General features: G+C 44.4%; 2 protein-coding genes across 4 annotated transcripts in view; one reads left to right on the top strand and one right to left on the bottom strand.

The window, feature by feature from the left end:
• LOC138503444 (para-nitrobenzyl esterase-like) overlaps positions 1-24,101 on the top strand; it is a 344,471-nt gene that overhangs the window by 18,527 nt on the left and 301,843 nt on the right. The gene's annotated exons all lie outside the window — the stretch shown is intronic.
• LOC138504982 (cysteine-rich, acidic integral membrane protein-like) lies at positions 9,133-9,822 on the bottom strand. The gene has a single exon (XM_069625348.1). The coding sequence runs from the start codon at positions 9,820-9,822 to the stop codon at positions 9,133-9,135; it is 690 nt and encodes a 229-aa protein (XP_069481449.1).

The raw sequence follows: 24,101 nt of genomic DNA, 5'->3' as shown, positions 1-24,101 counted from the left end.
CTAACTACTTTATCCGGTTTCAGCATAACCGTGATCATGGCTTCGCGCACTGTCACCTGAAGAATTCCTATATTCAGGGCCTCCTCCCACATCTGAAGTAAGTGTGGGACCAGAATATCACAGAACTTTTTATCGAACTCTGCCACTAGCCCCTAGGGGCCAGGTGCCTTCCCAGAGGGGAGTTCCAGAATCGCTTTCTTCAGTTCCTCTGCCGAGAGAGGAGACTCCAGTGCTCCTGAAGCCTCGGTAGATATCAAGGAGGTGGGGATTGCATCAAGATATTCCCCGATTTCGACCTCTGATGCCTCACCCATGGGCCGGTTCAAGTATTCATAAAAGGAGCAAAACGTCATTTAAACCCCTCTCCGAGCAAACACTTGTTCCATCGTCAGTGTCGATCTGTGTAATTGGCCCCCTACTCGCCTCCCTTCGTATCAACTGAGCCAAGTAACGTCCAGGTCTATCTGCCTGCCCCCTTATCGGTGTGCCATCAAGGGTCTCAGAATGTCACCTCCCTCTGGGAGAGATCTCAAAATGTATCTAACTCAAATTTGGTTTCTGATATCACCTTAGGAATGGGATTGCTGGCATAGCGGTCCTGGAGGTCTTTCAGCCATGCCTCAGCCACCGCCATATCCCGCCTAAGTTCCCTCAAAACTCCATGCTCAGTTGACATGGCCACTGCCCGGAACGTAGGCCTTGAACGCCTGCCACAACACTACTACTGACGTAACTGACCCCACATTCTGTGAAAAAAAGACATCAGTGTTATCACGCAATCTCTGCTCAAAAGCAAGGACTTAGCGCCTCAGGCTTAAAGCATCATGGAAGCCTGGGGCGACCCTCCGTAGACCAGTTAATAACCAGAATTAAAGGGGCGTGATCTGAGAAAGTTCTAGGATACATGACGCAGTCCACTTCCTCAGGCAGCAGAGAATCTGAGAGAAACCACATGTCTATGCGGGAATGTTGTCGACTGCAGAGTAATATGTGAATTCTTGCTCCGCTCCATGTTGCAGTCGCCAGACATCGACCATATTCAAATCCCTCAACCCGTATCGGAGAACTTGTGCCACTTTCGTTAAGTCTCGGGGACCAGTGGTCGACCTGTCCAGGGACATGTCCATAATAGTGTTAAAATCACACCCCGCCCCCACAGAATGACCTCTCCCAGGAATCTCAACAAAAGGCCTGCCAACTTCACATAAAAATCTGGGTCATCTATATTAGGACCATAACAGTTTAACAGCACTACTTACCTCTTGCAAAGCAGTCCGTATACAAGCACATATCTGCCTTTCACATCTACAAACAGGTCTTGACAGGAGAAAGGGAGTGTTCTATGGATCATGATCATCACCCCTTGTGCCCTGATGGAGTATGATGTATAATAGCGCTGCCCACCCCAAGACTGGGCAACCAACTCCACCATATTAGTCTCTTGCAGGAAAATTATATTAGCCCCTAACCTGTTGGCATGATTGAGCATTTTCAGAGCCTTCAGGCAGTTGACAAGCCCTCGGACATTCCAGGTCAATAATTTAAATTGAGTCGAGCCCGCCACTGTCCCTAGAACTATCTGTGATGAATCCAGCAGTTGCACCAAAACAGGACCTGAAACAGCTCTGTGTTGCCTACTCCATTCTGCACATTGTCTACGACACCAAGCCTTTTTGGTTTTACACCCACATAATCTGCCTCTCCCCAACCAGCAGTGTAAACAATGCCCTCCCGAGCCACCCTGACCCCAAACAGTGCTGCCTCAACATCCAGGCTGGCTACCAACAACAAGAACAGTAATGCAATTGCAACGGGAACGTACCGTCGCCACTCTAGGCACTTCACTTAGAGTTATTGATAGGATTTACACTTCACATTAATTTTGATAACCAAGCTCAATGCTATCTACTCATACGTTTGATTGCCATCCCACAGAACAGTGGACGGTGAAAGTCCTACAGCGTAAACTTGCCAACTAGACAAACGGTCACTGAACCAGGATTTTGGCCTCAATGAACTTCACAGCATCTTCCGGCACCATGAAAAAGTACAATTTGCCATAAAATTGAAAGCGCAGTCTGGCCCGGGAAGAGCGTCGCGTATGGTATATTTTGTTCCTGCAGTATATTTTTTACCCACAGGAACTGACGGCGCTTTTGCTGAACCACCACAGAGAAATTGGGAAAAATCCAGATCACTTGAGAGGCCAGCCGGCACTCTTTCTTATCTCTTGCAAGCTTCAGGAGTAAGTCTCTGTCGCGGAAGCTCAGTATCTTGGCTATTATTGGACTCCGAAAGTCTCATGACATCGGTTTTTGGGTCAGGGCTCTGTGCGCCCTCTCAACTGCAAAGAAAGTTGACAATTGTGGCTCACCGAATAAGTCTTTAAGCAACTGCTCTACCTTGTGTCTTGATTTCTATGCACGTTGCCGGGTGCTCATGCGCTCGTTGGCTCCCACCCACCTGGAGTGAATGTGCAACTTGTCTAGTTTCTTCACTGACTGGCTGGGGTGATGCAGTATTGACAAGTTAAGAATTGTTCCGTACATTAGATCTGCCGGGGTCATGTCTGCAGAGCAATGCAGGGTCACCCAGTAGTTTAGCAAAAACCAGTATAGGTCCACTCTCCACGGGCTGTTCTGGGCTTTTGCTATGCGCAACACCTTGTTAATGGTTCTCATGAAGCGTTCGACATCACCATTTGCTTGTGGCCACATTGAAGTAATGTGGTGGTGGCAGTGTGTAGCTCGCCCATTTATTTTGTCAGTTCTTTTCCTTGGAATGGCGGCCCATTGTCGCTCTTGATGTATCTCAGCAGTCCATGTGTAGCGAACATCTTTTCCAGAGCTGGGATCACTGCCTCTGCCACCGTTGACTGTATGATCTCCATTTCGGGATATTGTGAGTAGTTGTCTATGGCGACCAACAGGTATGTTCCTTCCTATGCCGTGCAGAAATCAATGCTGATCGCTTCCAATCGCGCTGAGCCCCTTTTCGTGGACTCTATTTACTCTGGCCTCGGGGGTGCACTGGTCACTTGGCAGGGGTGGCATGATTCAATGACACTGTCCACCTTTGCATCTATATGGGGGAACCACACCCTGTGTCATATCCTGGCCTTGGTCCTCACCGTCCCTTGATGTCCCTTATGCATCAAGGTGATTATGTAGTTCTGTAGGCTGGTGGGGATGAGGATGTGCCTGCCTCTGAGAATTAACCCCTCACTTGTGATGGAGAGCTACTGGCGAACCGCAAACATCCCTGTCAAAAAGTCTGTGGCGGCCTCTGTGTAATTGTGGACGTTTTGGAGCTGTGTTTTCCATTCGCCTGCCAGTATTGCGTTTTTTATTATGTCGCAGCATGGGTCAGCGGTAGTGGCTTCCAGAATGTCAGTGATGCTGACGGCCTTGGGTTTCATTGTACTGACAATTTGGCAAATGTGTTCCTCTGGACTCCTTGACCTCAACTTGTGTCGCTGCCCCCGTGTGCCTGGATAGGAAATCTGCCGGGTTGTCAACTCCCGCTTGATACACAAAGTCAAAGTCATACTGCTGGATGTGTAGAAGCCATTAGCCAACTTTGGTTTGAAACCTTCATCTGACTTTGTAATACAGTGCAATGTGATTCTAGGTCAAGACCGGAGGAGTGCATTATGCTTATCTTCTTTAATCAATGCTTCCGACAGCATTGATTGTGTTGATTGTGTTCTGCTATCTGAAGTAAACTGTCAGGTTTATAGCAGTTACTTTATTGCTTTTATTTTTGTGCTGTATATATTTTGCCATATAGTCCAAAGTAGCAGTATGCCTTTCATTCTTTACTACAGATGTGGATTATTTTGAATTAATCTACAATCAATACTTTTATTGTTTTAAGCGTAGTACATACAGAATGTCTCCGGCACTGAGCGCAGGTTTCAAGGATGTAAGGGCAGGTATTGGGCTTGTGGCGGCTAGTGCAAAGTATAGTGCGATCAAAGCTGACCCTATTTTCCGGAATGACTATGAGATTAAGCAGCTTCAAAGGTCTTCACATGTTAACACAGCCATCGGGGCTCAAGACCTAAAAACGTGGGGGGCGAGGAGCTCATTGATATATCTACAGGACATGAATACATCTTTAGTGAAATTTGCAGCAGTCATTCCGTTGGCCCTTCTTAATAGAAGAAAGTGCACAGGAAAAATGGCCTTTCAAAAAATGAATTGTCACCACCCGAAAAATAACCCAACATAGAAAATGGTACCATAAGGTTGCCAGCAAAGAATAAAAGGTGAACACTTTTTAAATCCAACAATCTATATTGAAATATACCCTGGAAAACAACATTTCAAATACAAGACCTGCTTTATGACACTTTCATGTGGTCTTGTGGGTGTCTGCCCTGGGAATGTGGCGACCTGGGCTCAAATGTCGGTGTCCGAAAATATGAGTAAACAACTCATTTTTTAAATTCTTTTTAATATATTGCCAACCTCTAACTATATATCCCAAGGTGGATGGCATCCTCCCTCTGGAAAAAGTGTGTGGACACTGTCCATCACTGTGTGCCCTCAACTTGTGTCTTGAAAATCAGCACAGGGCAAGCTCAAGGCAAAACTGCTCCAGACCCCAGGCCAGCCATCTCCCTTCCCACATGCCTAGCTAATGGCCATGACTGACATGCCCTCTCCTAATTTTCCCGCCTCATCCAAATGTGTGGCTTTTAACAATACTCAATTTTATGAAGGTGATGTAGAGAGGGAGATGTACATGTCACCTCTAGTGCCCGCTCCTCACCCCGTCATACTGGAATAGCAGCAGGAGAGCACTGTGTGTGACACCAGGTATCGTCCCAATACCTCATTGGAGATAAGAGAGACGTTATGCACTCAGACAACTGTATTGAATGTACCCTCGCACTGACGTGGTGCAACGATGTCTGCATACACCACTAGACATCGAAGAGCTATAAGAGACATCAGACGAGAGCATAGTGACATCATGAAGAGAAGATAAAAGGGCACACTGAAACGATATGCAAATAGTTGACGAATTAAGATACAGCTGAAGTAATAAGAGAAACATATATGTAGAAACGAAGAAATCATATTCATTAAGAAAATAAGTGAGAGGAGGATCAATAAATGTACATATGCAGAAACACAAGGTAGATAATAAATATATTGAGAGAAGCTTGCTGCAGACGAACATATAAATCAATAAGAGCGGCCATGAAGAATAAAATGGACGTCGGACACGTGCTAAGAATGACCAAACTACTTCAGAAACAGACCAGGGCTGCAGCGCTGAAAGGCGCTGGTAAACAGCTTTGTGTGGGGAACAAAGAATGTCTATTGGCTTGGGACCAAGGATGTCGCATCAAGGAATATTTACAAGGCACAAGGGGAGTCAAAAAGGATAGGCTATGTACGCATGACATATTTCTCTTAGATTAAGCACAGAAGAAAACCTCTGCAAGTGGCAAGCATTGAACAATTAAAGATGCAGTAAGTGTATGCAAGATGGAACGACCAAGTCTCCAGAGGCCAAGAGGAGTAATAGCACCCAGCATAATTGAATTAAATAGCATCAAATAAAAGGTAAAAATGGACAAAATCGTGGTCTCCTCACACATGATTCAAGATTCGAAAACAAGGCTTATTCATTAGGCTCTAACTGAAGATCGTAATGTACCTACACTCCTTTAAAAATCCCAGAGAAGAGTACAGTCAGCAAGTTCAACTACAAAGAAGAAGCCTTTCACTCAGGGCTTAACTGATAAGAGATGGTAGGCTAATTGACCAATTGGAAAGTAGTCTGACGTTATTCCCCACACCTGGTTTTCATTTTGCTCATGTGCTGCTTACGAGATGAAAGTCCAAGGTTGGGAGAGAATGCCAACCAATTACGAGGCCCTATGTAGCAGTGCACTATACATTGTTGTAGAAGCCAATCCGCTGTTGTTATTCTGCTATTAATCTGTATTGGATGTATTTAGAGGTAGTTTGAGGTGTGCCTACCAGATAAGGAGCAGCCAATTATGTCACTAACACCTAAAGGATGTATAGCTATATATGTTCCTTTAACCAATCCCTCCACCCGATAGCTTTTACTATTTGCCATGTAGGATGACGTCATAGCATCGAAGTGTTTGTATTATCAAAATATCGGTGAGAGTGTGTGAGCTGCAGTTTATTCACCAGGTTTGCCTACTATATTTGAACTGATAAGAAAGTAGTACTTTGCCATATTCTTTGACTCTGTCCGGTTATTTGGGTCTGAGATTGTTTACCGGTAATTCCATATGGCACTTGGAATGCTTCAGGTGCTACTGCACATTTTGGTAGTGGTGTGGATGGTTCTGATCCAGTCTCCTGGGCCCTGATCTAGACTCTCGGATGCTTGATATCTTCCACCATTAGCCAGAAGATCGCTGTTGCCTTTGAAGAATGGAGAAAAAGAAAGACGTGTGATGATAAGACGGTTGGCAGGTGCCCCTTTGACAAAATTCCTGTTCAATCCCGCATGCGCCCTCTGACCAGACAGCAAAGTAGTCAATTGGGAAAGAGCCGATACAGAGGGACTCGAGCTGAGCAACGGATGTAAGTGCAGCATTGAAAGTGGCAAATAAAGGGGATGGATTGTATTGTAACATGATTTTTTGGTTTAAGAGAGAGCGAGAGAGATACCTCGATTCTTGGTTCCAAGGGGACAGTGGACACACATTTAACTCGGAGTAGGAGTATTTTATAGGGATTTTATAGGGATTCGTGAGGCAAGGCCGAGATGAAGAATGCGTGTCAAACTCCAAAATGGGGTAAACCTGAGATGCAATACATTTACTATAGACAGTAAAGGAAGGTGGTCATAGATAATTTAAAGTGCACATTTGTATGAGGTTATAAATATGTCGGCATAAAACTTTCATTTTGTTTAAATTAGGAGACATAAAACTATGCTAATAATCCAGCTGGTTATCAGGTTCTAACATGCCTCCAGATAAGGTTCATACTAGGCCTTTTTTACGCATGAAAATCTTGTAAATACAAAAGCTTTATTATTTTCCTGCGTACATTTACTCACAGGTTTGGAGCAGAGGGCAGTCCAAAGGTCAGGTTACTTGACAGAAACCAGAATGCTTCTTTTGATTTTTATCTACATGGAAGTAATTGCAAGCCATGGAGAAAAGCTTTTGAAACAGAATGTATTTCTCTGAAGCCTTTCAAAAAAAGATACTGCACACCTTGATAAAAAGGATTTTTTTATTTCCATTCACCTTCTGCTGTGTTGTGTGAAGATGCTCATGGAGCAAACGGAAGCACTATGCATATTTATTTTCCTAGCATTTTTGGATTGTATAATTAATAAGATTGACAACTATGTTGCAATTGAGAATTAATCTTTTGTCATGTTATGTTATTTAGCATTTATTTAGCGCCTTATGTATCATTGGTATGATCTCAAAGCGCTAGTAGGTTGAACACCCTCGTGAACCTTAGTTCAAGTCAGTTGAGAGAGAGAGAGAAAAAGAGAGAGAGAGAGAGAGAGAGTCGCAAGGTGCGTGGGTGCACCGGATATGGCTGCAGCTGATGAGCCATTTGCATGATAGCTGCTTCTTAGCGTTAGGTGAGGTGTTTGGGAGGTCAGGAATATGTGTTCATTCTGGAGGGTTGACACCCAGACTGATTTCGGCTGCGTTAGGCCTGATGAGACGCCTAGGCTAGCGGTGTGTGCTCAGCTAGCTGTGTTTAATTAGGATGTTGAGGAGAAAGAGGCAAGTGTCAGTATGAGAACAGCTATACCGAATGTGTCACAGTATTGCTGTGTTCTAGTTGAGTGTTGGTGTATAGGAGAGAGTAAGCGTGGTAGTGTGATATGGTGGTTTTCATTGAGGCTGTTCCATCCACTCCATCTATTCTGTTCATCCCGTGTAGTCCATCTGTTCCATGTACTCCATTCATTCTACCTATTCTGTCAGTTCCATCCACTCCATTCACTCTATCGGAAACATAACTCGACACAATCCATTCCATCCAATCCATCCCAATCGATCCAATCCGATCCAATCCGTTCAAATCCGTTCCAATCCACTCCATCCACTCTATCTGAAACATCACTCGACCCGATCCATTCCATCCAATCCATCCCATGCACTCCATCTAATCCATCCACTCTATCCACTCCATCAGTTCCATCCACTCCATCTGTTCCTTCCACTCCATCTGTTCCTTCCACTCCATCCTTTCCATCCACTCCATCCTTTCGATCCACTCCATCCTTTCCATCCTCTCATCATTTCCATCCACTCCATCCACTCCATCCTTTCCATCCACTCCTTCCTTTCCATCCATTCCATCCTTTCTATCCATTCTATCCATTCCATCCTTTCTATCCTATCCATCTGTTGCTTCCACTCCATCCATTCCATCCACTCCATCCTTTCCACCCCATCCTTTCCATCCACTCTGTCCTTTCCATCCACTCTGTCCTTTCCATCCACTCTGTCCTTTCCATCCACTCCAACCTTTGCACCCACTCCAACCTTGCAATCCACTCCATCCACTCTATCTGTTCCATCCACTCTATCCGTTCCATCAACTCCTCCAATTCATCCATTCCATCTACTCCATCCACTCCATTTTTTCATCCACTCCATCCGTTCCATCCACTCCATCCGTTCCAACCACTCCATCTGTTCCATCCACTCCATCCACTCCGTCCTTTCCATCCACTCCATCTACTCTATCCGTTCCATCGACTCATCCACTGCATCCATTCCATCCACTCCATCCGTTCCATCCACTCCATTTGTTCTATCGCTTTGTTTCATCCACTCTTTTTATTTCATCTGTTCTCTCCGTTCCATACATTCCATTTGTTCTATTCATTTCACCAGAACCATATACTACATCTGTTCCATCCACTCCAATCCGCTCCATTTGTTCCATCTGCTCCATACGCTCCATCCGCTCCATCCGTTTCATCCACTTCATCCGTTTCATTCACTTCATCGGTTTCATCCAGTTCTTCCGCTTCATTAATTTCGTCCGTTCCATCCACTTCATCCATTCCATCACTTCATCAGTTCCATCGAATTCATCCGTTTCGCTTTATCCGTTCCCTCCGCATCCTCCGTTCCATCCACTTCATCAGTTACATCCACTTCATCCGTTCAGCTTCATCCGTTCCATCCGCTTCATCCGTTCCATCCGCTTCATCCGTTCTATCCACTTCATCAGTTTTATCCACTTCGTCCATTTCATCCACTTTGTCCGTTCTGTCCACTTCATCTGGTTCATTCACTTCATCCGTTTTATTTACTTCTTCCATTTCATCTACTTCATCAGTTCCATCCACTTCATCCGTTCCATCCACTTCATCTGTTCCATCCATTTCATCTGTTTCATTCACTTCATCCGTTTTATTTACTTCTTCCGTTTCATCCACTTCATCAGTTTCATCTACTTCATCAGTTCCATCCACTTCATCCGTTCCATCCACTTCATCTGTTCCATCCATTTCATCTGTTTCATTCACTTCATCTGTTTCATTCACTTCATCCATTTTATTTACTTCTTCCGTTTCATCCACTTCATCAGTTTCATCCACTTCATCAGTTCCATCCACTTCATTAGTTCCATCTACTTCATCCTTTCCACCTACTCCATCGGTTTCATCTACTCCATCGGTTTCATCTACTCCATCGGTTTCATCTACTCCATCGGTTTCATCTACTCCATCGGTTTCATCTACTCCATCGGTTTCATCTACTCCATCAGTTTCATCTACTCCATCAGTTTCATCTACTCCATCAGTTGCATCTACTCCATCCGTTTCATCCATTCTATCCGTTCCATCCACTCAATCTTTTTCATTCGTCGATCCGTTCGATCCGTTTCAGCCATTTCACCCATTCCAGTCACTTCATCCCTTCCATCCTGTTTAGTCCCTTCAATCCACTTCATCCGTTACACCTACTGCATCTGATTCATCTGCTCCATCAGTGTCATCCAGTGCATCCAATCCATCCACTCTATCCGTTCATCCACTCCATTCGTTCCATCCACTCCATCTCTATTCGTTCCATCCACTCCATCTCCATCGGTTCCATCCACTCCATCCGTTCCATCAACTCTGTCTGTTCCATCCACTCCTTCCGTTCCATCCACTTCATCTGTTCTATCCGTTCCATTTGTTCCTTCACTTTGTTTCGTCCGCTCTATTTATTTTATCTGTTCTATCCGCTCCAAGCACTTCACCTGATCCACCTACTCTCATCTACTACATCTGTTCATCCATTCCAGTCCGCTCCATTCGTTCTATCAGCTCCATCCGATTCATCCACTTCTTGTTTCATTCACTTCATCCGCTTCATCCAATTCGTCTGTTACATCCAATTCATCTGTTCCATCGATTTCATCTGTTTCGCTTCATCCATTCCGTCTGCATCATCCGTTCCATCCATTTCATCCATTTCATACATTCGTCTTCATCCGTTCCATCTGCTTCATCCGTTTCATCCGTTTCATCCACTTTGTCCTTTTGATCCACTTTTTCCGCTTCATTCACTTCATCCGTTCCATCCACTTCATCAGTTCTATCCAATTCATCAGTTCCATCCACTTCATCCATTTCACTTAATCCGTTCTGTCTGCATCAACCGTTCTGTCCACTTCATCTGTTCGTTCCGTCCACTTCATCGGTTCCGTCCACTTCATCCGTTCTGTCTACTTCATCTGTTCATTTCACTTCATCTGTTTTATTAACTTCATCTGTTTCATTTCACTTCATCTGTTTCATTTCACTTCATCTGTTTTATTCACTTCATAGGTTTTATTCACTTCATCTGTTCCATCCATTTCATCAGTTCCATCTACTCCATCTGTTTCGTCCTGTTAGTGACTCCAATTCAGTACTCCAACTAAGTCAGTGCCTAGTCTGGGATGCCCAATGGAAGCCCTTATTTATATATTTTTATGACAAGTTCATAAATCTGGATGATAAACCCCCATATAACGCCCCTCTCTTTGAATCCCCCTGACCTCACTGAGCCAAGAAGTAGGTTTGTTTTGCAGATTAAAAGATTTATTGGAACATTAAGCAGGATATATATCACACTTTTATGAATACATTAATATTTGATAGCACACTTATGAATATAATGTTGATCAACAATGGATAATATTACACTAGCACACTTCTTTAATTACTTAGGAGGTGGTATAGAAAGGATAAGGTAGCTGAGAATACTTTTATGGTTTCAAGGAAATGCAATGATGGAAAACAATGCAGCACAGAAATAAACTGATATGGTTTCAACAAGAGATAATATGATCACTTTTTCTTTTGACAATTCGCCCCCCCCCCCATGCAATATAAGGAGATGGAAGGAGAGCACAGAGTTTTCAGGAATACAATCAAATGCAATACAAATTCCAGTTCCCCCCTAGCAAGCTTAGAGCAACCGGTATGCTTTAAAACAGGCAGAAATACTTTTAAATGTGATTTGCAATAAAGTGAAAAATATGCTAAAAATGATTTTAATTCCCTATAGGAGATTCAGGGTAGGTGACAGCTACTTTGAATTAGTTCAGGTCAACACTAGCAATTATTCAGGAATGATTATCAGATTGAAAACGATTTTCAGCAGTTGCAAGCAAAAGTCAGCTATTTTTTACATTAATTAAAACGGACTTTGAACAGCACCATATTCCTTTGCACTGATTTCGCTCTGTGTGCAGCCAAAGGGTAGGGTCTGGCAATGGTCTCCTGTATTAACATTGACAGAGGCAAAAATGGATGGCAACCTATTTTTCATGTTTTCCCTGTGCATTTCCTGGTGATTTCTGGCCATCATGATGTTTTCAATGCCAGTGATGCACAGTTCTGTTGTAGGGCTTGGATGCGTGGGTAAAAACGTCCCACAGTCCACTCCATCCGCTCTGTCCACTCTATCCATTCCGTCCACTCTATCCGTTCCATCCATTTCATCCGTTCCAACCATTTCACCCATTCCAGCCACTTCATCCTTTCTATCCCGCTTTGTCTCTTCCATCCACTTCATCTGTTACACCTACTGCATTGGATTCGGTATTACCCTAATTGTTTGTGTACAATTGTTCGAATGACACAATTGTTCGAATAATAGGGGTCCTAATTGACCTTCTGCACAATTGACCGTATGGTCATTTTAATATATATTATGGGTTGGGTTGGTGTAATAATAATATAAGGGGATTGGGAGGGGGGTTGGGGTGGGGGTTGGATTGGGTGGGGGGCTGCAGGGGGTTTCCCCCGCATATATATCCTAATTGACCGTTTAAATTCGGTCAATTGTGCAGAAGGTCAATTGTTATTCGAACAATTGACATTCGAACAATTCGTATACAACCTTGGATTCATCCGCTTCATCCGTGTCGTCCACTGCATCCATTTCATCTGTTTCATCCACTGCATCTGTTTCACAAATTGCACGCGTTTTGTTTCATCCATTTCGTTTCTTTCAACATTTTGTTCCATTCTGTTTAGTTTATCCGTTTTAGTTTACACTGGCAATTTTGGTTTTCCATTTTTCATGATCGGGTCTCGATGCTTTTTTGATTCTGCAACCTTGGGTTACTGTTTATTGTTGCTGTTATACTGTTTTGTGTTTTAGATTTTTAGGGGAAGAGCCACGTTTTCAGTAATTTGCAGAAAGACATGAGGTCTTCGGTGAGTCACATGTGGGGTGGAAGCGAGTTCCATAGAGTGGGGCCAGGTCTGCGAATAATGATCCACCTAACCTGACTGAGTTAGTTTTTGATATCACTAGGAGTCGGGCAGAGCTTGATCTTAGAGTGCGTGGTGGATGGTAGGGTTTTAGTTTGGCCTGAAGATATTGAGGTCCGGTTTTATGCATTGCTCAGTGAGAGATGCATAAGGTTTTGAAGGTCACCCTTCGGGCAACCGGAAGCCAGTGCAGAGGTTTGAGAGCTGGGGAGGTGTGATCTCTTGAGCCAAGTGCTAGTAGCAGTTTGGCTGCAGCATTTTGTGCTCTTTGTAGTTTAGTCAGGTGGTACGCATGAAATCCGAGGTAGAGGGGGTTAGCATAGTCCAGTCTTGACATTACAATTGATTGGACCGCAGAGAGTCTTTTGGGAAAGGAGAGGTATGGAAAAATGCGCCTAAGAATTTTGAGGTGATAGTGGCAGGACTTGGAGATGTTGTTGACTTGGTGCGAGAGGGTTAAGTCAGAGTCGAGAGTGCACCCAAGGTTTTACTGAGGTTGAGGTTGTCAGGGAATTGCCCATGGCAGATGGCCGGGGTAAGGGGTGCGGAGGAAGTTCGGTGTTGCCACATACCATGATTTCAGTTTTGGAGGGGTTTAGCAGGAGGTGGTTTGTGGACATCCAGTGATCAATGTCAAGGAGGCAGGCAACGAGATCTGGTTTGCAGTTGGGTTTTGAATTAAGGAGTTTTAGGATTAGTTGGATGTCGTCGGCGTAATTGTAGCACAGGATATTGTGCTAGCGGATTATTCGTGGGAGGGTGGACATATAGAGGTTGAACAGGAGGGCTGATAGGCGAGCTACTTGTGGAACTCCGGTATTGACCGGTCAGGTGGGGGACGCATAGGAGGAGAGTAGGGTTATTTGGTTCCTATTGTTGAGGAAGGATGCTATCCATTTGAGTGCGTTTACATGGATTCCTAGGGAGTGAAGGCGGTCGAGGAGGATTGAGTGGTTGATTGTGTCAAAGGCGGCGGATAGGTCGAGAAGGTTTAGTGCAGCGCATCCCGCAGAATCTGCTGTGTTTTTAAGGTCATCGCAGATTGAGGTTAGGGTGGTTTTGGTTCTGTGTCAGGGTCTGAAACCTGTTGAGCGGGGTCTAGGAGATTGTTGGCTTCGACAAAGGCATTTAGTTGGGAGTAGGCGGTTTGGTCAATGAGTTTAGCAAGGAACCTGGTTTTAGACATGGGGCGGTAGGTTTTGGGGTCGAGAGGGTCGAGGGAATTTTTTTTTAGAAGAGGCTTGACATGAGCGATTTTGAACGCGTCAGGAAAAATTCCTGAGGAGAGTCATTTATGATGGTTCTTGTGTGTTCTCCTGCGCAGGTAGATGCAAATATTTCTTTGAAGGTTGTGGCTGGGCAGGGGTCCAGAGGGGAGTCAGATGGTTTGCGGGCAGAGAGAAGTTTGAGAAATTGGTCAGTTGATACTGGAGTGAAAGAGTCAAAGGTCAGGTGGGTGGCGGTTGCAGGCGGTGGGGTCGTGGGTAGGGTGGGTTGATTGTGTGGTGGGTGGAGGAGGGCCAGTTTGTTGGTTAGAGAATTTGTTCTTTCCAGAGCAGTGGTGTAGAAGTGGAGAGAGAGTGAGTCGCAGAGTGATTGTGAGGGGGTCGATTGGGTGGTGGTACATGGTAGTTTGGTGAATTCGGAGATGATTTTGTGGAGTTCTTTGCTGGGGTTTTCACAGTTCAGGATTTTGGAGTTGTAGTGGGCTTTTTTTGCTTTCCAGATTTCGGCTTTGTAGTGGCGACGGTGCCGGACCAAGGTGGATCTGCTCAGGGGGGGTTTTGCCTTTCCGCCCATTTCCGTTCGAGGGATTTATATAGTTGTTTTGCGGTCTTCAGTTCTGGTGTAAACCAACTAGGAAAAGGGCCATGGCGAGCTGATGGTTTGCAAGAGGGGGTGAGTGGGATTAATGAGGTATTGAGCCATGAGTCAAAGGCTTCAGAGGTTAGGTGTTCATTGGGTGGGCAGGAAGGGGGAGGAGACTGAAGGAGCGCGCCAGCTAGGTCAGGAAGGATTTTTAGTTTCTTCGAGCATTTGCATAGATTTGGGGGTTCTGGTTCAGGTACAGGGAGGGGTGTGGGTGAGCAAATGGTGAAGAGAGACAATGAAGTGATTGGGCCAGAGGATAGGGGTGGGGGGTTTAGATGTATCTGGTCGGGGGAGCTGAAGATGGCATCAAGGGTGTGTCCTTTATATTGAGTTGGCCCATTTATGTGGGTATGGAGGTTAATCGCGTCTAGGCAATCGACAAGAGAGTTGGTCATAGGGTTGGTGGGGATGTCAAGCCAGATATTGAAATCTCCTAGAAGGGTGAGGGTGGGATGTTTTAATTCGATGGTGGCTATCGAGTCACAGAGGTTGTTCGAGAATTGTCTGTCGTAGCCTGGAGGTCTGTAGATGATTAGGAAGCTGTGGGAGAAGGAAGGGGGGGAGGAATAGTTTTACGAGAAGCGATTGGCGGGAAGGGATGGTTGGCTGGTTGTCGATGATTGAGGCAGAGAAGTGTGACTTGAAGGCGATTGCTAGTCCTCCTCCTCTAGAGGGTCGGTTTAGTGGGATTAGGGAGTAGTTTGGGGGAAAGGCTTTGTTGGCGATAGGGGCAAAGTCGCCAGCGAACCAGGTTTCCGTGATAAAGACTAGGTCTGGTTTTTCTGAGGTGAGGAGGTCAAAGATGCTGTGTCTGTTTTTTGCTACAGATGGGCATTAAAATTATGCATCTTACTTCGGTACAGGAGGATGATGTGGGAGGTGCAGAGGTGGAGGATGGGAGGGAGGGCAGTGAGTCGGAGGGGTGGTGGGTGGAGGGGGTGAGGGCAGATAGTGGAAATTGGGGAGAGAGAGAGCGGCGGTGGTCGATGGGAAGAGTAAGCGGGCGGATGAGGTGGTGGGTGTGGGGGGGAGGGGTTGGACGGGTGTGTGGGGTTGGATGGGTTTGGGTCGGGGGACTTGAAGGTGAGGTGTAGGGGGTTAGGAGTTTCAGTTGTGGTTGGTGAGAATTCAAGGGAGGGGGGTTCAGGCAAGGTGAGGCAGGGGGAGAGGGTGGTGATGATCGAGATTGGGAGATTGAGGTGGTGGGTCGAGATAGGTGTGGCAAGGAGTACTGAGAGATTGAGGGAGACCAGGTATGTTTTCTCTTCAGGGTTTTTGTTGCAGTGGGTGTGTGAGAGAGGGTAGGGGGGTCGGAGGGTGAAAGGGATGCGGCTACTGTTCTTGCCAGGGCGAGATGTGCAGTTTTTAGGGAGGGGAAAGAGTGGGGTCGGGGAGGATGTTGGTGGGAGTTGATGAGAGGAAAGGCAGGTGCATGGTTGCGGGGCCGGGTGTGTTTGGGAGGCTGGGCGGGCCTTTAGTTGGGTGGGCCGGGGGTGCGGGTATGATGATAATGGGCTGGTGGGTGGAGGGGAAGGGTGTGCTTGGGAGGCTGGGCGGGCCGTTAGTTGGGGCGCCAGGGGTGCTGGTATGATGATAGTGGGCCGGTGGGTGGAGGTGATGGGAGGGGCAGGTGTCTTAGGGTGGTTGGTTCACCATCAGGCTCCTCTGGCTTGGTGTTTGGATAGGGGATGGGTTGGGGGCGAGGTGGAGGGTGGGCTGGATTGGGATGGGGTGGTTCTTCTGGCTTGGGGGTTGGAGATATGGAGTGAGCTGAGGATGTGGTGGAGGGCGGGATGGTTAGGGGAGGTGGGGGGTGGGAGGGAAGGGGCGCGGGCGCGAGCAGGTCTCTTTTGGCAGACCTTGGTTGGTTAGGTGTACTCATGGCGTGGTTAAGTTTGAACTGTGTTATAGTTGGCATAGGATGATTTCGTTCACACATTCCAAGTTCAACTATACTACAGGATGTTCATTGTTCACACTTTCTATGTTTACCTGTACTACAGTTAGGGAAAGTTTCTTGGTTCAACATAAACCACAGCAAGATATTATTCACTCTTTCTAAGTTTACCTATACAACAGCTATGGACAGTTTCTAAGTTCAACTGAGCCACCGGAAGATATTATCGACACTCTCTAAGACTATCTATACCACAGTTAGGGATGGTTTCTAAGTTCAACTGAACCATAGGAGGATATTATTCACACTTTCGGAGTTTAACTATACCACAGTTAGGCACCTTTTCTAGTTCGGCAGTAGCACAGGTTGATATTATTCAGAATTTCTAAGTTCAGTTGCACCACAGCAAGATATTATTCACACTTTAAAGGTCAACTGTACCTCAGGATGATATTATTCCCACTTTCTAAGTTCAACTATGCCATAGGGTGGGAGTATTCATGCATTCTAAAATGAATTGGACTATAGTTACATTCTTAGGTACACTTTCTCAATTGAAGTAGACCCAGTTGCGCTATTAGGTACACTCTCTAAATTGAATTAGACCACAGTTACACTATTAGGCATACTTCTAAATTTAACTTTGGCACAATGTGGTTATTTGGAAAAATTGAACTAGACCACAGTTACGCTAGTAGGTACACTCTCTAAATTGAACTAGACCACAGTTACGTTAATCGGGACAATTCTAAATTCAACTTTGGCACACTGTGGTTATTAGACACCCTTTCTAAATTGAGTTAATCCACAAACAAATTATGTATGTTTTTCTTGCCAGTGATAGCAAACCAGTAATGCACAATTGTATTTTTCAGAGTTCCTGTGTGTAAAATGATGAATATGCACGCTCTAGTTTACATCCATTCAACTTTGTAGTCAATGCGGTACATTACTATTAATGGTTGGTGGCAGCAGAGTCTTTGCTCAAGTGTGAATGATCGTCATTACACCAATCACAGCCTCATGCCAGTGTCTTCTGATTGAAGACTGACCTTGCCAGTCTGTACTGTCTCGGGACATTCGAGGGAGTGTAGGTACACTGCTATCTTCGCTCCTGGCCTAATGAATAGATCTTCATCACGTGTTGGAAGACCATGAAATTGTCAATTTTGACAGTGCATTTAAAATGTTCTTCTCCTAATCTTTGAGAAATATGTCCTTGTACATAGTCTGTTTCTAACTCCCTTTGTGTTTTCTCCTTCATCTCTCGAAATAGCATCCCTGGTTTTAAGCCAATGAACTCCCATATTTTGCAAGGAAAACAGCCACTTCATCGTCTTTTCACGTTACTCTGGGCTCGCATTTTGAGGTAGTTGGGTTGATTGACATAAGCCATCGTCCATCTTGTTCTGATGGTAGTCCTAAACATTAAATATATACCTCTTATAAGCAAGTTTCTATGTTTTCTTTCTACCTTGCATTTCAGCGTATTTACAGTGATTGACCAGTGAATATTTCATTCTTCTTTGTATTTGCAAATGCTGAATCATGGAGTACATGTTTCTGTTCGTGCTTCAGCTACATCGTCATTTTTAAGTATTTTCAAATCGTTTCAACATAGGTTCATATATCATCTTTAGGACATTCTTTTGCTGTCATTCGACTTTGTTTAACGTGCATCCATGTTGCGCACCATTTTATACTTGGCTTCCTTTCGACAACTCGACAAGGGCATCCTTCTTGGTAGGTTTCCTCCACTGTTTCAACATGAGGGTACCTTCTGAATGGTGCATTAGTGCATATCATTTCTCATATAGTCGACAGTATGGACACGTTGCATAAACTTGTGCATGGGTTCCCAATTGTAACTTTTCATCCATCATTCCAATAGGGCGGGAGTGAGGGGGCAGTGACTAAGGAGAATGCGTCCACCTGCTTCTCTACATTCCCCCTCTGGTCACATTCTTGACCAGACTCTTCGCATCTTCTGCAATTCCTGCTTCATCTTCTTCAATCATTTCGTCATATTTTCTTTTCTTCAGAATCCATATTTTTGTCACCCTTCCTCAGGTGGCCTGCATTCTTTATATGTTCATCCCCACTCCAGGTCATCAAATGACAATCTCCTGCTGGTGCACAGAATATTCATCTCCCGATCCTGGGGATAATAAAACTTTGTTTCTGGAGGTGCAAGAGAACTCTACTTTATATTTTGTAGAGTACATTTTTCATTTTGCATCTTTTCTCCAGCATGTTTATTAATGTCAGTCATTATCTTCATTTCAATAGCTTTTTTGGCAGTCTTCTGGCATTGTCCCACGATAATCCTTATGAGAGAGAATCCCAACATTACTAACAGTAATATTGCTCGAAGTAGTTTAAAAGCATTTGCCAACCAAGATGGAATCCATCCAAACAAAGATGAGAACCAGTCGTCCAACATTGGTGCACACCCCTCCATTGCTGTCATCAGATCCAGAACATAACTGTTCTGGATAGTCATCAGCTTGATGTTAATGTTAATGGTAAAAGACGTTTGTACCGCGCACTACCACCACCGAAGTGGTCCCCTGGCGCTCTGGCAGCTCTGAAAAAGGGGAGGAGAGGGGGTGGGTTAATGGGAGTAAGCTGGAAAAGTGCAAGAGAGCAGTGATGTGCTGTTGGCAGCCTCAGCCCAGTGGGTCTGTTGGCTGGGATTGGGGTGTTCTACGGTCCGTAGTCGTCGTGTTCTGTTGTGCAAGTCTATGTGCGGTATGTTTTGTTGTTGCATTGTTGTGAAGTTTATGCAGATTTCTGCGTTTTAGGCTTGTGGTTGTGTTTGGTTAGAGTTTGAGAGGTGTATGCAGAGGGATGGAATTGTTAGTTAGTTGGCATTGCTGTCCATTGCAATTATGGGATTCCATCTAGGTGCGGTACATGCTGACAGTCATATTTCTATCTAGATGTGACGCAAACTAAAGTGAAGAATCCTGAGTGAGACACATGCTAACAGTCACACTTCCATCTATATGTGACGCAAGCTAAAGTTCAGAATTCTAAGTGTGGTGCATGTTAAGAATCACATTTCTATCTAGATGCGACGCAAGCTAAAGTTCAGAATCCTGAGTGTGGCACATGCTAACTATTACATTTCTATCTAGATGCGACGCAAGCTAAAGTTCAGAATCCTGAGTGTGGCACATGCTAACTATCACATTTCTATCTAGATGCAACGCAAGCTAAAGTTAAGATTCCTGAGTGAGGCACATGCTAACAGTCACACTTCCATCTAGATGCGACGCAAGCTAAAGTTCAGAATCCTGAGTGTGGCACATGCTAACTATCACATTTCTATCTAGATGCGACGCAAGCTAAAGTTCAGAATCCTGAGTGTGGCACATGCTAACTATCACATTTCTATCTAGATGCAACGCAAGCTAAAGTTAAGATTCCTGAGTGTGGCACATGCTAACAATCACATTTCTATCTAGATGTGGCGCGAGCTAAAGTTCCGTTCCCTACATGTGTGGCACTAGCATATGCATCACAAAGCTACATTTACAATCCATTTACAGTGGTCACAAGTCTTCCTAAGTATGTATTATTAAAGTCTATGGCAGTCTACGCTATGGAACGTAAGGTAGAGTGACAGGGGCTTTCTGGAGCAGAGTAATTGCTCTACACCCCACCCATGCCACACTCACAGTTTTGTTGGCGTCTGCTGCCTTACTTGGCTTCCCCTGGCCACACCCAAGGACTCAGCCAAAATGTCACATTTGACGCACTTGATAGCAACATTGAGATGACTCTCAATTCTTCCTTTATTGCATTGAATCCTTTTACGGTTGCATTGATTGTCTGCAGCAGTTTCCAACTCGTAATCTGGAGCCACTTAGCGTTTACTGCAGCTTGAAGTCCTGGTATGAATATAGATGTCATTATCATGGCAGTCTTGCTGAATAATGTGTGCTCATCAGGAATGTCTTTGAAGGCCCTTATTGATTTTGATGAGAAATAGTTCTCTCTCTTTAGTCGCAGAAGATGGAATGATCTCTTCTTTCTATTATAGCTTTTGGAACTCTTCAATACAGAGATCTTTCTAGGGAATCACTAGTGCTGGAACATTTACATTTACAGTGGAGCACACTCCTCCCCAATCCTTAGGCAACTGCATATAGGCTCTGGATCCGCAGGCCCAATATCGATATATTAGAACCACAGTTCTTTCATTCATTCCTAGTACTTCAATTGTTTCTCCACATTCTTTGTTCCTTCCAACATAGACCTTGCCATCGTTCTTGAAACAGGTAGTTGCATTCTTTAATTGTAGTATATGTACCAGTCATGCTTCATTGTCTACTCAAGTGAGTAATTATGCATGCTTAGCCCATAATTCCAAGCATTCATCATTCACCTTTTGTACTCTGTGAACAGAGTCTCTTTTTAATCAGTGTGCAGGGCATGATTTTAGTCCATCTTCCCACCAATTTCCAGTTGCTACATGCCCATACAATAACTGTTGTGCTCTTTCCCAGGATCCGGCATTTCAGTCCCGTCTGAGCAATTCATTCTCCATGTTGACACCTTGCATCTTCCCTCCAAATTGGGATGGATATACAAGTATTTGATTTGTCCACCCTAATCCGCTCTCCATTAGTTTTGTCGTTACATATGTATCTTCATATGGAAAAGTATGTCTTGTTCGCCGTCTTAAAGTTTCCCACTTCCCTTTAAATTGGCCTCTTGTAGTGCAGGCTGCTAGATTACTGAGAAATTTTGCATCATGTGGGGACATTTCTCTTGCAATAAATGTTCTTGCTGCATTCATGGCATACGGTATTAGGGAACAGACATGGCAACTTTCTTCTGACATCCTCTCTCCAACCTCTTTCAGGTACGGATGCCATAAATTGTTGGTCAGGTGAGCTGATTTATCTAAATATGTGTGAATACTTTCATTATCCTCCCCAACATCTCTTACTCTGGACAAGGTTTTTTAATATCAGAACGTAATGGGGTCTTTGGGTTCTTGCTAGGGATAATGGGACTGGTGGGTGTTATTTTCTGGCTTCTCACTGCTTATAACATGTGTAAATGCTAATGTTAAAAGGAGAAAAGTCAAAATCAGAATGCCACAGAAAACTCTTTGAGAATTATCTTTCGTTGGTACATCTTTTTCTTGGAGCTACAGCCGTTACCTCTTGGAATATTTCCATTGCTACCACTTTATCTTTAATATATCAGTTCTTATCCTTTTAACTGAAAGTCTTAAATGTATAATATAAACTGCAAAATTATTGCCAAAACGATTCTTAAAACGATGAAGTTATTCTTTGGGTTTCTGAAAAATGTCACAATGTTTGTATTCCTTCGTATTAAAGCTGGATAAGATTGAAGTATATAAGAGAGAACAGCAAGTAAGAATGTGTGAATGATCGGCAACATAAAAACTCAAATATTTTTCCTTCTTTTCTCTATTTCCGTTCTAGAGAAGATGTTTCAAGTTTACTGCAAATTAATTAATCCATAAATCAATTTTAATCTAAAAGTATTTTGCTTTCTTTATCCAAGGTTCTTGACCATTGATCGTGTTGGCAGTTTTTGTGGTTCTTCTCTTGCTTCACTGTGGGGACTTGCTTCGCTGGAAATGCTTGCTTCACTGGGGATACTCGCTTCTATGTAGGCGGGTGCAGGAGTGGCCAACGTTGCTTCGCTTTTATAAGGTTTAACATCGTGGAGGTGGTTCCAGGCCTTTATTCCTTTCCTCCAGGGCTTATGTCCTCCACCTCGTACAGGCCTTCAAATTGAGGGATACTCCAGGTGTATACAAATTTGCGCACTAACACTTGATCCCCTATATATACTGGTAATGCCAGTAATGCGTTTTCCAAATTGATAGGCTTATTGTCCTCTTTGTTTTCATTTGACCCCCTCCTGTTGACGCTTGATCTGCTGAGAAATAAAAGAGATACTTTGAGTCATTGTTTTAAAATAATCATGCATTTCATCACATAGTGCCCTTGCTACACTGTGTGCATCTGTTTTTGCCCTTGTCGGGGGCCGAGGGGTTGAGAGGAGTTCTCATTCGGCGTCAAGTCACCAGCTCATGGGGCGTTAAATGATGATCCTGAACAAGGTTGATTCCTCAGTGCATATAATGCAAGAGGTATGCAATGAGGCCATCCTTTCTTTAATGTTAATTTGAGCTTTGCTATCCTTTCTTTTAGAAGTCCATTTAACCGCCCACATATCCCGTTGGCTTGCGGCTGATATGCCAAAGCAAACTTATGCTTAATGCCTTAAAGTGAGAATATATTTTCAAAGAGTTCATTCACTTAATGCAGTCCATTATCGGATCGCAAAACTACAAACATCCACCATCATGGAAAAAACGCACGGACAAAAAACTTTGCAGTGCATGCAGCATCAGGAGGTGTGCACAGGCCTGCCTCATTCCATTTGGAAAAGGGACAAACTAAACTATCATGCATCGATAGCCATTACATGTTTGCAACATATCCACATAATCTATGTGCAAATGTTGAAAGGGGCCATTAGGTCTTGGGATTACTCCTCTCACCGTTCGCAGGTTGTTCCCCGCTGTGAATTTCTGGCATACGATACAGTTTACAATGAACTGTGCCACATGCTTGCTGAGGTTCAGTATAAACCAGTCTTCTGCTATAGTAGCAGCTAGACTTTCTCGAGTCACATGCGTGAGATAATGAAGCTGCTCCAATGCTACTCTGAACAAAGCTAGAGGCATATCTGGATTTCTTTTATTGTCCTGTCTCCAAATTTCCTCAGTGGGGGATAAAGTACACCCCCGCTTTTTCCATAGCTCTTTTTCTTCTTGCGATGCTTGTCCTTGTATCTCAATTAACTGTACAATGGACATCATATTAAATCCTTCTTTAACCAACATGCATCACCTTGTGCTTTTTTCAAATCTTTGAACTAGTCTTCATACATAGTTGAATAATATGCGGCAAGTTTGGCCTATATGTCTGCGGTTTCGTTCCAGCGGGAGATTACATCTGTTCCCTTTGAATGCGCTGAGCATTTCACAATGGCTATGGCTGCTTGAAAGCGTAAGGCGTGAATGGGTTTGTCTAATAACCCTACATATTGCACTTGAGTGCCATCTGCGGGGAGGAAGCCCCTCCTCTTCCAACGTGCTAAGCCTGTGTGTACTGTTGACGTCACATAGTGGGAGTCAGAGTACACGTCCCTTTGTCATCCTCAAAGCTTCGTAGTGCATGAATAAGCGTGGCTAATTCTGAAGCCTGCGCTGAATAGGTTGATGGTAGTCTCATTAGCACTTCAAAGGTGCCCTCTTCAGTCACCCTTACTACTGCCGATCCCACAGTTGCTTGTTTGGTGTTCAGGGCCCTTATGCATCCTCCGGGCTCTAACCTCCCATACCGAATCCCCCAGCTTCTGTCTATTCTCAGCACTTGCCTCGGCTCACCCTCCACCCTGGAGGCTTGCACTTACCTTACATTGCACTTCACTTGTTGCTCACCCATGAGCACCACAGCGCCTATCCCATTCCCCTGCCCTTCTGCACTTGCATGTTTTGAACACTCACAAGGCATAGTAGGTT

The sequence above is a fragment of the Ambystoma mexicanum genome, chromosome 11 (genome assembly GCF_040938575.1).
Source record: "Ambystoma mexicanum isolate Mex_15411 chromosome 11, UKY_AmexF1_1, whole genome shotgun sequence".
NCBI lineage: Eukaryota > Metazoa > Chordata > Amphibia > Caudata > Ambystomatidae > Ambystoma > Ambystoma mexicanum.
Note: the sequence above shows the minus strand (reverse complement) of the source record. Positions and strands in the feature narration are given on the sequence as shown.